Source organism: Myotis yumanensis, unplaced genomic scaffold, assembly GCF_028538775.1.
Source record: "Myotis yumanensis isolate MYYU_CA2020_CCGP unplaced genomic scaffold, mMyoYum1.0.hap1 SCAF_1, whole genome shotgun sequence".
Classification (NCBI taxonomy): Eukaryota; Metazoa; Chordata; class Mammalia; order Chiroptera; family Vespertilionidae; genus Myotis; species Myotis yumanensis.
In genome coordinates this window covers 27,327,863-27,341,148 of record NW_027223752.1, presented here as the reverse complement: position 1 = coordinate 27,341,148, position 13,286 = coordinate 27,327,863, and the positions used below count along the sequence as shown (strand labels likewise).

At 43.3% G+C, this 13,286-nt stretch overlaps 1 protein-coding gene across 1 annotated transcript in view; it reads right to left on the bottom strand.

The window, feature by feature from the left end:
• Positions 1–7,724: 7,724 nt before the first annotated feature.
• The window catches only part of SPTLC2 (serine palmitoyltransferase long chain base subunit 2), a 98,764-nt gene continuing 93,202 nt past the window's right edge, over positions 7,725–13,286 (bottom strand). The window contains exon 12 of the mRNA XM_070415906.1: positions 7,725–11,809. Within this exon, the coding sequence (XP_070272007.1) occupies positions 11,690–11,809 (120 nt within the window). The 3' untranslated portion in view covers positions 7,725–11,689. The remainder of the gene's footprint in view (positions 11,810–13,286) is intronic.

Sequence of the window (13,286 nt, the reverse complement as noted above, 5' to 3'; positions counted from 1 at the left end):
CTTTTAATGGTAGGACATCTGCCACCCAGTGGCAGTGTCATTTAGTAATTTATTCCCCCAATGAATTGAGTTATTAATGGATTTGACTTCATAGCTAGCATTGTTACATACGGGGTGAGGCTATGATCGGTGATATTGTATTATTACATAGACGGGGGAAATTTCTCCTAAAAAGAAACCTGAGTCAAATTGATTTCTAATGCACAGAGATGAGCTTTTTTTTACTAATGTGAATGCCTGCCTGACAACCTCACAGTATGTAGCTGCCTCTTCCTTTGTAACCCACTAAGTGCAGTTTGCCTCCAATCCCATCATTCGTCATCCTGGTGTGTAGAATGTAGTCAAATCCTGCATATGACCCATTGCTGTGTATCAGAGAGAGTAAATTTAGAGGTATAGCTTTGAGTTGAGGGTCCTCTCCAGAAAGATTTATTTTGGTGCATATCCAACAGTTTGATAGGTTGCCTAGCTGTGCTACCTTTTGGATGGCCAGGGCCCATGGCTTTTAAAATTGGTTGCGAGAAGGAATTCGGGGATAATGACTGAGAAGAAGGTGAGGAGGAAGGTTTGGACCTGGATGTTCATAGTTTTAGGACTTGTGTTATGAACTAATATATCTCAGGGAGGAGTCCTCCTGCAAGAGAAAAGTAAAAGTAATAAACTAAAGGGTGAAGGTATCAGCTTAATAAATATGGGATGGGCTGACTTGCTTTGTCTTATTTTTATTTAGGTCACATTTTAGAGGTTTGATGATGGTTATATCTTTTGGCTTTCCTTACACCTCCATTATTTTGTATTTCTCCTTGATCATATTACCCTGTCCAGTGTTCAAGACCAAGTAGGTGACCCCACTGTCGATTTAGAAGTCAACCATTATGGTCAGGGTCAGCCTTGGAACTTTCAGGACCTTTGAGGAGACTTCAGCCCCTTTAGTTTCTTTATGAAATGTTTGGAGCATTATCCTTTCCAATGGCCCTCCTCTTTGCATATGGCGCACTGGTTGGGCCCATGTCTCTAGGGCTGCTGGGTGCCCCTGTCTAGGGACCCGAATGACTCACTGGTATTATAGGGCCCCATAGGGTGGGCCTCCCCATCTCCAGGAGCTTGGTTGACCTTGAACCACCACGGCTAAAATGTTGGCTTTCTTTTAGCCTTCCTTGGTTTCTGCCTTGAGGTCTTTGTTGCTGAACACTCAGAAGGCCAATTCCACCTATCAGAGGTCGGGTGGTAGGTTCTATCTCTAATTTTTGCAGTTTTCGCCTACTGTCTGGAGCAGTTGGTGATATAAAGTGGGACCGAATTACTGCATTTCCTTTTATAGACTTTGGGTCTATATTGGTGAGGATGCTCAGGCATTCCCTGTGTCTTTCTAAGAAAGCAGAGGGATTCTCTTTTTAGGCTCCTGGTTAATTTCCTGGATCTGACTCCAATTAATAGGTTTCTGCCAACTGCCTGTATTCCCTTAAGGATCATATTTCTAAAATGGCTAAATAGACCTTCTCCTATATTGTCCCTAAAGTCCTAATTAGGATCACTCTTGGGGATGGCTTGTGCTCCTGGTAGATCTGATGACCTGCATTATCCCTATTAATTTTGTCAGCTTCTTCTCTAGCCTTTGTAAAGACTAGGGCTTTCTCTTCCTCTGTTAATAGGACATTTAAGAGGTTCTGGCCCTAGCCAGTTTGGTTCAGTGGATAGAGTGTCAGCCTGCGGACTGAAGGATCCTGGGTTCAATTCTGGTCAAGGACACATGCCCGGGTTGCGGCTTGATTCCCAGTAGGGGGCGTGCAGGAGGCAGCCAATCAATGATTCTCTCTCATCATTGATGTTCTCTCTCCCTTCCTCTCTGAAACAATAAAAATATTTTTTTTTAAAAAGAGGGTTTGGATGTCTGCCCAAGTAAGGTAGTGGGTCTGGAATATTCCCCCAGGTTAAGGAAGCCCTCTGGGTCTTCTCTTATCCTTTAGAATGTGCCTTCCAGTTATACAGATCTGACAAGGCAAGGGTACATACACAGTCATTAGGTTATCTCTTTCTCCACTGGGAATTTCGCTGAGGGGAACAACCTTCCTGTCCCCCAGGTTGGTAACTTGTCTCACTATGAGTACTGACCAGGCTGAGGCCTGGGTGTGGATGAGGTGTAGGGTTGAGGGGACGGAGGAGGTGGTGAGGGAAGAGGTGAGGGGCTTGAAGGATTATCAGAAGGGGATGTAGCATCCTGTCCAGGGGAGGGCTGGCCATTAGGACTAGGTGGCATCAGGGGAGCACTTGGCCTTGGGGAGGGAGTAGGTCAAGGAGGTCTTCTGGTCTTGAATTTAGAATTGGCAAAATTGATTTGGTTTTCTGGGGTCCCTCTTCAGGATGTAGTCTTACATTTTTATTTATTTTATTTTGTCATCCCTTATACTGGTGCATGGCCATGAAAAATTGAACATAAGGGATTTCATACCATTTTGGTGAATTGTGTTATAATTTAGAGACTTGTTTACTGGCCTGATTCTCCCCCCCCCCCCCCCCCCCACCCCAGCCTCCCAGTTCATATCCAGCCAAGTGGTTTTACAAAGGAAAATAAGTAGCTTTTCAGTTAAGGGGTGATACTGAGTGACTCCCAATTCTGTAATAACTACCCCAAGGGGGATTTTTCTGGTTCCCTATATCCTTGAAGTTTTATCCCTTACTTGCTGCCACCCTCCCAGGGGGACATCTCTTATGGTTGGTAGATACACAAATCCCACAGGGTGGGCCCAGACCAAATGACTCATCCTTTCCCTTTGGTTGATTACCCAGTCCTCCACTAGATATGCAGGTATGGAGATACTTTCCAACAGGGCCCAAGACAATAGGTCCCTATTCCCATCTGCCTAGACTCTTTCCCAGTCTAGTGGGGTGGCCTAGCAGTGGTCGGCAAACTGCGGCTCGAGAGCCACATGCGGCTCTTTGGCCCCTTGAGTGTGGCTCTTCCACAAAATACCTGCTCTTCCACAAAATACCGACTTTTTCGCATGGGCCACGAAGTTTCAATCGCACTGTACGTGCACGCCTGTTCGTGGTATTTTGTGGAAGAGCCACACTCAAGGGGCCAAAGAACCGCATGTGGCTCGCAAGCCGCGGATTGCCAACCATGGGCCTAGGGGTATAGTATGGTTAAGCTCCTCCTATCTAAGAGACAAGCACTCAGAGAAGGACTGGGGATGGGAGTGGGGTTAGTAGTCAGGCTAAAACTAGCCAGAAGGCTTTCTCCTGATGTAGGAGAAGTGCATTCAAAAAGGGCCTGGACAAGGTTTATCCAATCATCAGTAGTTTCAGGTCCCAGGGCCCAGGGGCTTCTAATTGACTTGGAGTCTTCCCCTTGGTACCAGAAAGGCCTCTTTCTCCCTTTGGCTGTATCTATGCACATTTGCTGTACAACCTGCCTCTTTGGTAAAGAGTATTCCACAGCTAGATGGTTGACCATCAGTGAGGGACAAATGACTTATAGCATTAACTCAAAGCTCACTTTGCATATTTAAAGCCTAAAAATGGTCTTTCTGCAGGGAGGGGGATAGTGAGTGATTTTATAGTGTTCCTGGTTGCACAGACATTTGCTTCATGTTGGGGGGCGGGGCACGTGCCAATCGACCCTGTTCTGGCATCGACTTATCCTTTCCTTATCCTCTAGACCAGCGGTCGCCAACTGGTGGTCCACGGACCACTGGTGGTCTGTGAGGTCCGAAAGGTTGGCGACCGCTGCTCTAGGGGCCAGTGCCCCACCGCCTCTTTTTTCAAAAGTATGTTTTTATTTATTTCAGAGAGGAAGAGGGAGAGAGGGATAGAAACATCAATGATCGAGCCCACAACCCAGGCATGTGCTCTGACCTGGAATCGAATCTGTGATCTCCAGGTTCATAGGTCTATGCTCAACCACTGAGCCACCCCAGCCGGGCGTCCCCTGGCACAACCCAGCCTCCCAACAAGCATCCTCCTTCAGCCTTTCAGGGGTTTTCCGTATGTGCTCACCCTTGATGGCAAGAAGACGCTCAGGCTTAATGTTTCAGTCTCAGAGATCCTGGTCCCAGAGGCAAAGCAAGGTCATTTCTGGCTGGTAGCTATCTAGGCTCAGATGTCTGGGAGCCTGGAAGCAAATGTCTCTTCGTAGCCACCAATCTGTTACCAATTTAGATCGTCCCTACTGTGGGGACCTGGGAGTTTGTCTTTTGAAGTTTTCATTTTGATGAAGTCAAGTTTATCAATTTTTTGTGTGTCCTAAGAAATCGTTGCCTACCCCAAAGTCACAGACTGCCTTTTGTATTTTCTCATAGAAGTTTTATATTTTAGTATATGTGCTGCTGAAGCGAGCACAGAACTTTTATATTTTAGTTTGCATGTTCAGATCTATAATTTGAGTTAATTCTTTTATATGATGCAAGAGTTGAAGCTGTGGACAAAAAAGGGGCCACATACTAAATCTCACAAGCTCAGGGGAGGCCAGTCTTGCGGGCCCTACAAGGTACCACCATAGGATGGTCTGAACATAAAAATTCCTAACTAAAATAGATCACGGTGAGTCACCAGTCACAGCCAATAGCTTCCTTGACAAAAGTGCTGGCCTATGTGAGCCTGTCTATTGTCTTTTTGCATCTAAGATAACATACCTTTAAAATGTCAGAGTAATCTAATCTCTTTTACAGACACAACATTCCAGCAGAACATGAGACCATAGAACCCCTCATTGTTAATTTGTTCCCGGAATACCATCTCTAAGTGCTGTAAATGTTACTCATTTCCTATCCTGTAAAAGAAGTACAGTGGGGCCTTGACTTAGGAGTTTAATTTGTTCCGAGACGGAGTTAACTCAAATTACTCTGTCAACTCAATGCAAAAAATCAGCTGAGAGACAGCTGGTATCTCAAAAAACTCGTTAATCAGGACACTCGTTAAGTCAAGGCCCCACTGTATGTGTCTATCTGTTTTACCTTTTATCCAATCCCAGAGATTTCCCCACCTTACTTTTTCCTGCTCCCCAATCTACCACCAGTGAATTTCATGTAACCCTCCTTATGTCTCTTGATTCAAATGTATAAAATAAACTGCAGAACTGCCAGTCTCCAGAGCATTTTCTCAATTCATTGAGATTTTGTTTCCTGGCAAATGTTATCAGTTTGGCTCAAATAAACTAGTAAAAATTCTCTACAGGTTTGGATCTCAGCTCCCTGTAAGCTATTTTTTTTTTTTTTTATAATTGCTTATTAGATAGTGACTGGTGACTTGTGATTTTTATTTTATTTATTTATTAAATATATTTTATTGATTTTTCACAGAGAGGAAGGGAGAGAGTTAGAGAGTTAGAAACATCGATGAGAGAGAAACATCGATCAGCTGCCTCCTGCACACCTCCCACTGGGGATGTGCCCGCAACCCAGGTACATGCCCTTGACCGGAATCGAACCTGGGACCCTTCAGTCTGCAGGCCGATGCTCTATCCACTGAGCCAAACCGGTTCCGGCTATTTTTCTATTCTTATTCTCTTTCCCCCTTCTCTTAATGTTAGCTACGTTTATACAGACGTCAACAAAAGTCATTTCCCCTAGATTTTTAGCTGTTCCAATACCATTTTTTGACCAACTGTACTTTCCCCATTGAATTAGCTTGACACTTGTCAAAAATCAATTAACCATATATATGTGCGTCTATTTCTGAACTCTAGTCTGTTTTACTATAGTATTGTTCTACATGGCTATCCTAATGCCAACTGTAGTCTTAGTTACTGAAGCTTTGTAGAGAGTTTTGAAATCAGGTAGTGTAATTTTTTTTTCAAAATTTTGTTTTGGCTATTCTAGGTCCTTTGCATTTCCATATAAATCTCATCAACTTGTCAATGGCTACAAAAAAAAAAAAAAATGGTGCTCTAGCCAGTTTCGCTCAGTGGATAGTGTCAGCCTGTGGACCAAAGGGTCCTGGGTTCGATTCCAGTCAAGGACATGAACCTTGGTTGCAGGCTCCTCCCAACCCGGGCCCTGGTCAGGGCTCATGCTTGAGGCAAGCAATTGATGTGTTTCTCTCACATCGATGTTTCTGTCTTTCCCTCTCTCTTTCACTCTCCCTAAAAATCAATGGAAAAATATCCTCGGGTGAGGGTTAAAACACCACCACAAATCGAGTGCTTCTTTTCCAATGCTTTAAACTTCTCACTAGTGGTCCCCAGTGCACAGGACAGCCCAGTGCAGCAGGCCGGCACCACCTCCTCCCCAGCCCACCTCATCATCTCCCCTTTGCTCAGGGAGCACCAACCACACTGTCGTTCAAGTCCTCCATTCCCTAGAGACACTTTCTGTCTCAGCCCTGTCTAAACCAGACCCTGGTGACAATCTTTTACCGTGTTCTTTACTGTTCCTTCATGGCACTTAGCAGTTTGTAAAAGGATATATATGTATATGTGCTTATTTGTTTACTAGAAAGTAGGAACCATATCTAATTGTTTGTTGCTGTTATTGGTAATGCTCAGTGCAGTGCCTGGCATGCAAATAGCACCCAACGTTTATTGGTTGATGAATAAAGGCAGATGTAAACTTCTAAATATCTTATTGGGGCAAACCAATATATTTGTATGGGATGATTTTTAAGCAGCAGTCGCCAACCTTTCAGACCTTACGGACCACCGGTTGGCAACTCCGTTAGTTATCTCAAGTAGCTCCCCTTCAGTTTTTAAAATTATTGAATTTATTGGGGCGACATTGGTTAATAAAATTATGTAGGTTTCAAGCGTACTGTTATATAACACATCATCTGTCTATTGTATTGTGTTCACCACCCAAAATCAAGTTTCCTTCCCTCACCATTTATCCCCTTTACCCGCTTCTGCCTGTCCCTACCGTCCTTTCCCTCTGGTAATCCCCACACTGTGTTTATGAGTTTGTTTGTTTTTTTCTTAATCCCTTCACCTTTTCACCCAACCCTGCAACCCCCCTCCCCTCTGATACCCTTCAGTTCTTGACATGCACTCTTAAAGCTCATACACCTACCCCAACCCACTATTTATAGCTTCCCAGTCATCCAACAAAGTAAAAAAAAAAAAAAAAAAAATCACTTGGCAAAAAAGGGAGACAGGGGTAAGGGAGAAAGACATTTTAATATCACTTACATTTTTATTGAATTTCCCCTTCTCTCACTTTGTCAGATTATATGAGCATTGCAGCAACGGAGAGGGGTTATCACAGCACCTCTTGCAAATTCCAGGTTACAGGCAAATTGGTCAATGGAAAAATATGGGCCAACAAAGTAAGATCTCAGCTCCCCATAAGCTATTTGTCTATTCTTATTTTCTCTTTCCCCTTCTCTTAATGTTAGCTACTTTTATACAGAGAGGGATCATTGAGGCTGTAAGCATCTCACCAGTATCCTGTGAAGAACCATCAAGAATGACTTTTGTCATTCCAACCATTGGTTTAACATCACAGAAGTAAGACCTCTTTAGGGAGACAAGTTACCATTCCACCTTAGTCCGTGACATGTCCCACACTCCCTTGGAACCAAGGGACCAAGCTTTTGCACAAAAAGCTTGGGAGTTGTGTTGGAAAAGCAGACTGTGACTTGGCTCAAGGCTCCATGTACATGGAGGGATCCACTTATCCATGCAGATGGCAGCAAGACAGGACACTTAGCCCATCAAGGTTCTGCTAACCTCCCCACCACTGCTCCACAAGAACAGAGCTTTGGGTATTGCTTCATTAAAAACACGGTAACTGCAGTTTAAGAGCCAGTGCATTCTTCAGGGTCAGTTTATTATATCTCATCATACCACAAAGAATCACAGTTTAAGGCCATTTTTTCATGTGTACTATGCAGTAAGCAAGACCTTGCCCACAGCTCCCCAACCAAGCCACTCCCAAGGGTGGACTGGGAATGTGATACCTGCAGACTCACCACAGAAGACTTGAATAAACATTTTCAATAGGGGTTCCAGCTAATCCCTTTGGTTTCCTCCCTAGAAAAGACTCACTCCATAGCAAAAGATGCTTGGAATACAGGTCACTGGAAACGACAAAAGAGGCAACAGCATTTTCCATACAATTAAGAGCAAATGGATCACTGGCTAGTCCTAGCATTTCTTCAGTATGATAAGCAGGAAGCCAGCCTTCTAATTTGGCTATCTGGGCACATAGCAATTGGCTAGGAGCCTGGACACTAAATTTCATGAGGATAAAGCTGAGGAGAGAATGGACATGCATTCCTCTACATGGCGGTGTTTTGATTAACTGGCTTAATGGATTAAGATGCCTGCTGGGCAATGAGCTTCCATGATAAACTGAGCCTCCATGATAAATAGGTAGCAGCACATCTATAGGTTCTGGGACTGCATTTAAGCAAACAGCTGCTCAACAGCTATAAGAATCTTGACTTTTATAACCTTCACAATCCCTTTGGGCTATGCTGATTTTACCTGTGTGAAATGCTCCAGATCTGGATCTTCATGAAGGTAGACAGAAGGAAAACCACTACTCTCCCCACTGCCTAACCACACAGGTTTTAGCAAGTAGAGATTAGAATCCATTTTGGCTTACCTAGAACACCAGGAGACACCCTGGGAGTTAGGACACAGCAATTCTTTGCACAAGAGAACCGGGAGACAAGTTCTGTTACATCTCTATGAAGTCTAATAAAACAAGAATCCCCTCAAATCTTTTTCTTCACTGCCTGTGGAATTCTAAAAATCAAGGACAGAAAGAAAGAAAAGCCAAATACAGGAGGGAGGGAGTATAGAGATATATTCATGGGAAGAATATCCAATTCCTTGGCCTCTGAAAGGGCATTAGGCACACACAGTCCTCAGTAGTTATGTAGGATATTCTGTCCACCTTACGTGACTACATGAGGAAGAAGCGTGTTTTGACCATCTGAAATCCTCAGCCTATCATCAAAGTTTAAAATAGAGACTTTGGGGTTCTGGAGACTAGGATGTTTTAAATAGAGAAGAAATTTTCCAAAGCAAAGCAAAAAGTTGAAAAAATGCTTCAAAGCCCCTGAGCATTTCCTATAGTTCCGTGCTTTAGAATGTACATCACATTCTAGGGCAAAGGTGGGAGGATGATCTGCTATCTGCTCCATTCTTTGTGTGTGATTTTGATGTCCCCTCATTATAGATTTCCTGGGTTTTGATGTAATCTGCAGAAAAGTCTCCTAAACCTGGAATGGATCAAGACTGCTAAAGAGAGAGATGAGGAAACGTGATAAGGCTGAGTCACACCTGCATTGACTGACTCAGATGATCAGCTTTGGTAGTCACGGTTAGCTGATGCCTGTTTGAATCCCATCAGATTATCAAATCCGGCTGTGTTAAACCATGTACTAAACAATACTTACAAGTCCCAGATTTCGACTTGTTCTCAAGGACTGTATTTATACACACTTGTATTCCCCCAAGGGCTTGGTTAAAGAATGATACTTGCTATATGACTGGATCCTAGATTTATATTACAGTTTCAAAAAGAGACAACCAGCATGTATAATGTTTTGTCCTCTAGACAGCAGAGGTCCTGGATCGATCATAGGACTTCTGTTTCTTCAAAATAAACTTATAATTTAACTACTTTTATACTGAAATAATTTTATGCCAGCAAAGTGATATCTAACTTTTTAAATGCCCATACTGATATTTTATATTGCACTGACTTCATGCAAGCCAAAATAAAGACTAGCAAGTAAGTTCATTGCGTAAAGTTTGTGACTTTTGCAAACCCTACACCACTACATAGTAACTGCAGTGCAAAAGCCATCTGGTACTCTATGGGGTCCTAGGGTGAGACACTAGATGTGCAAGAAAGGGTAGCAATGCACTTTATTTTACAGGACGAGTTACTTGGTCACCACAATTTCTTTCTTACTGCAGCTTGTACATGCTAAGTATAGTCCCCGCATATCCACATGGTTCTTTTATTCACCCCTTGCTATTCTTTAAAAAAGTAAAATGAAACCTTGGAACATTTCAAGGGCTTAAGGCTCTCAGTTGCTGAGAGTGATCAAAGACAAGTTGAGACACGAAAACAAAACTTCACAAACAATAATATTGCATACATCCTTCACTACACGTATTAGCACAAACATACCACAGCTGATGATAAGATGCCCAAGAGAATCTGGACTGAGAATTCTTACCAATAAAAGGAGTGGTTTCACAATTAGAGATGTGCAAAAATACTTTCACAGGATTCTTTTCCATTGGGTTCTCAATCTTTCCCTATCATACCTGATGGCTACTAAAAGACAAGCTGATCTTGCGCAGAATAGAGTCTAAAGTTCTTTTCACTGAAGCTTTGGTTAACAGAAAAAAATAAATAAAAGAACTTTAACATGGTGATTTTCAGATGTGTTCTTTGGTCAAGCAGCATAAAGCTCTCTGAAAGAAGTCCCCTTACCTGATATGAAAACAGAGTCAGTAGAGACGGTGCCAGTTTGGCCAACAGATATGTGTTCAGAATTTCTTTAAAAGAAGGGAAGGTAATGGAAGGCAAGGGAGACTAAACCCCTGATGTCAGGTTAGAATTGTCTTAGGACATCAAGAATAAAGAGAACCAGCACTCAGAAGTGTGATATTTAAATGGGCCAACTTCTAAAAAGGGCAAGTTAATAACTTTAATCCTTATAGGAACATGACAAATGATTTCTGAGCAGAGGATTTACCAACATTTCCCTTTATCAGTTTAAATCCTAATCTGGACCCAGACCCAGGCAGAGGCCATCATAATTTTGAAAAGCAGATAGCATTAAGGAGCAAACCACAGACAGTCTGGTTCTGCAAGTGGTAATCAATTCTTCTGGCTGCCCCTGCCCCTCACCCAGCAGGACTGCACATCACTCCATGGAGCAGCTTTGAACACAGAATCGTGAAGTGTGAGTCAGCTTCACCACGGAGGTCTGATCAGGGTGGGGTGGGGTGCCTTTAAAACAATTTAAGTGTTCTACGTAGGGGGTGGGGGCATTAAGTTAGAATTTGGGAAGAATCCAGAAACTGGACATACCCCCAGACAGTGACCATCATGAAGAAATATTTGATGGTGAATGAAGAAATCCTTGTTCCATTCCAGTAAATGGAACAAGACCACGACTTGGGAGGCTCTAGACCAGGGGGAGTTACACAATGAGGGAGAATATCAACAGTGTCAACGTTTTCTGTTTTTCTTAAAAGGCTAAACTTAAGACTAAAAGCAGAACACTTTGGTTGATTACTTGACTGGTTAAATAAGGATTCCCAGGTTGGCAACCTCCGGGATCTGGAGTGGAAGTAAGTGGAAGGCACTTGCTCCCGAGGGCGGGGGGGGCCAGGTGAGTCTTGAGGCTGTGATGCCGGCTGGCAGCTTTGGATGGGCCCAAGGCTGCGAGGTGGCTGGGGAAGGGCAACAGCCTGCGTGGTTAGCAGAGACAGGCTAGGGTCAGCGTGATTTCACAAATAGGATAGTTATAAAATAAAACATTTTTTAATGGACAAAAAAGCAAAGTGAGTCACCTTTTTTAAAAGGTGAAATGCAGCAAAGGAAGACGTGGAGCAGTTTTTCCTATTTACAAAATGCCATTTGGAGTGGAGGTGGCCACCGTCAGTAGTTGAGAAAATGTCTTTCACGTGAGACGGCCACAGAAGTGTGGTTCCTGGAACTGGCTCAGAAAGGCCACACACTGTCCTGGGTGAGGGAGAGTTTCCGTAAGGGAGCACCAAAAAGGCTCAGTCTTCTGTTTCTTCATATGTGGTCTCATCAAAGGGCCTGTCCAGCAACGGCACCAACCGGTGACGGGAATACTTCAGCTGTAGTAGGTCTCCAACTTCATCTATCTCCTTGAGAGCCTGAAACGTAAGACAGAGCAGAGGTGGTCAGAGCCAGGGGCTGCAGGCGTGGCCGATGCTTCCCATCCTCTGGTGGGACTGTTTGCATCCAGTGCACTTACTCAGGCCGGACCACAGTGCAGCTATGCAAAGAGCTGCTTTCTGAGCAAGAACGTGGGGCTGACCATGAATAATGGGGTGTGAATAGCAGGCATTCAGGATAAAAGGTATAATTCACCACAGTATGTTATGCTTGGCAGGAAAAGGAACATGTGCCCTGGACTTGCCAGGCCGGCCACAATGTGTTCTCTCTCCTTTTATACTTCAGTGCTTACTCTTTCCAGTATCATGCTCCAGAAAACTGACGAGAAGTCTGCGCGGAGATGCCTCCCAGATGCAAGATGGAGAAAGTCCCCAAAGTGGACTGCTGCCCTGACTCAGGAAGAACAAGTGGAAACCTGAGGAGGAGACTGTGTGGGTGAGGAACGGGCTGCAAGTAAGGGAGGAGCAGGGAAAGGACAGAGCTCGATTTGAGCTCCAGAACCCCAATCTTGGGAGATTATCTCATCTTCCCATCAAAACTCTGCTCAGTATAATGTCCTTTCCTGTAAAATTAGCCCTTTATTTTTCAAAGAAAATAGGCTTTATATAAGACAATTCAAACAGTAAGGCAAGCTATAAAAGGCAAAGTCTTCCTGATTGCTACACTGGTCTACTTGGTAGCAGCAATCCATGTATGGTCTCTTATGTGTATTGAAGAAAAAAGCTCTTGAAATATGACATACATACAGCAACATATGAATCAGAGTTCACAGAGTTAACCTTTCCAAAAAGCAGCACACACAGTCAAAATAGAGGATTTCAATATAAGAAAGGGATGTGTTCAGAATTTCTCAAGAGAAAAATTTACTGCAAGGATAGGAAAACTCTAAGCCCCAGATATATCTCAGAGAAATTCAAGGAAGACAGCAAAATGTTTCAAATCCTAGATGCTAAGACTTTCTAATAAAAGAACCTGGCATAGGTCAAAGAATGCAATTTTCAATTCACGGTAGCTCTGCAGCCCTGTTACTCACTCCCCAGACCTGTGGACTTTACCTAGTAAGTCTAATAACAAGCCTGGGGTGAATGCGCTTGGCTTCGGAGATGATGGGTCTATGACACCATCTCATAAGAAACAGTAAGGTGGGCAGTAGAAGCCCTGTAACTCTCTGCATTCCATCAAGCCATCTACATCTTCTGTCCACTTATGGTTATAACATGTAAAAATGTACACCTTCTACTTCAGAAGAGGGAATCAGTTCATTATTAGTAAAAAGCCACATTTACCTATTCTTAAGTTTAACTTTTAAAAATCGGTGTTTGTAGAGAGGAAAAGCCCACTAATAGTATTCCTTATTTATTCCAGCATAAGATAAAACATTCTTCACTCCAAATGTGAAAAGATATAAAAAGCAAGTAAGAGCTGGATTTCAATGTGTTATCAGAACAGTGGTAC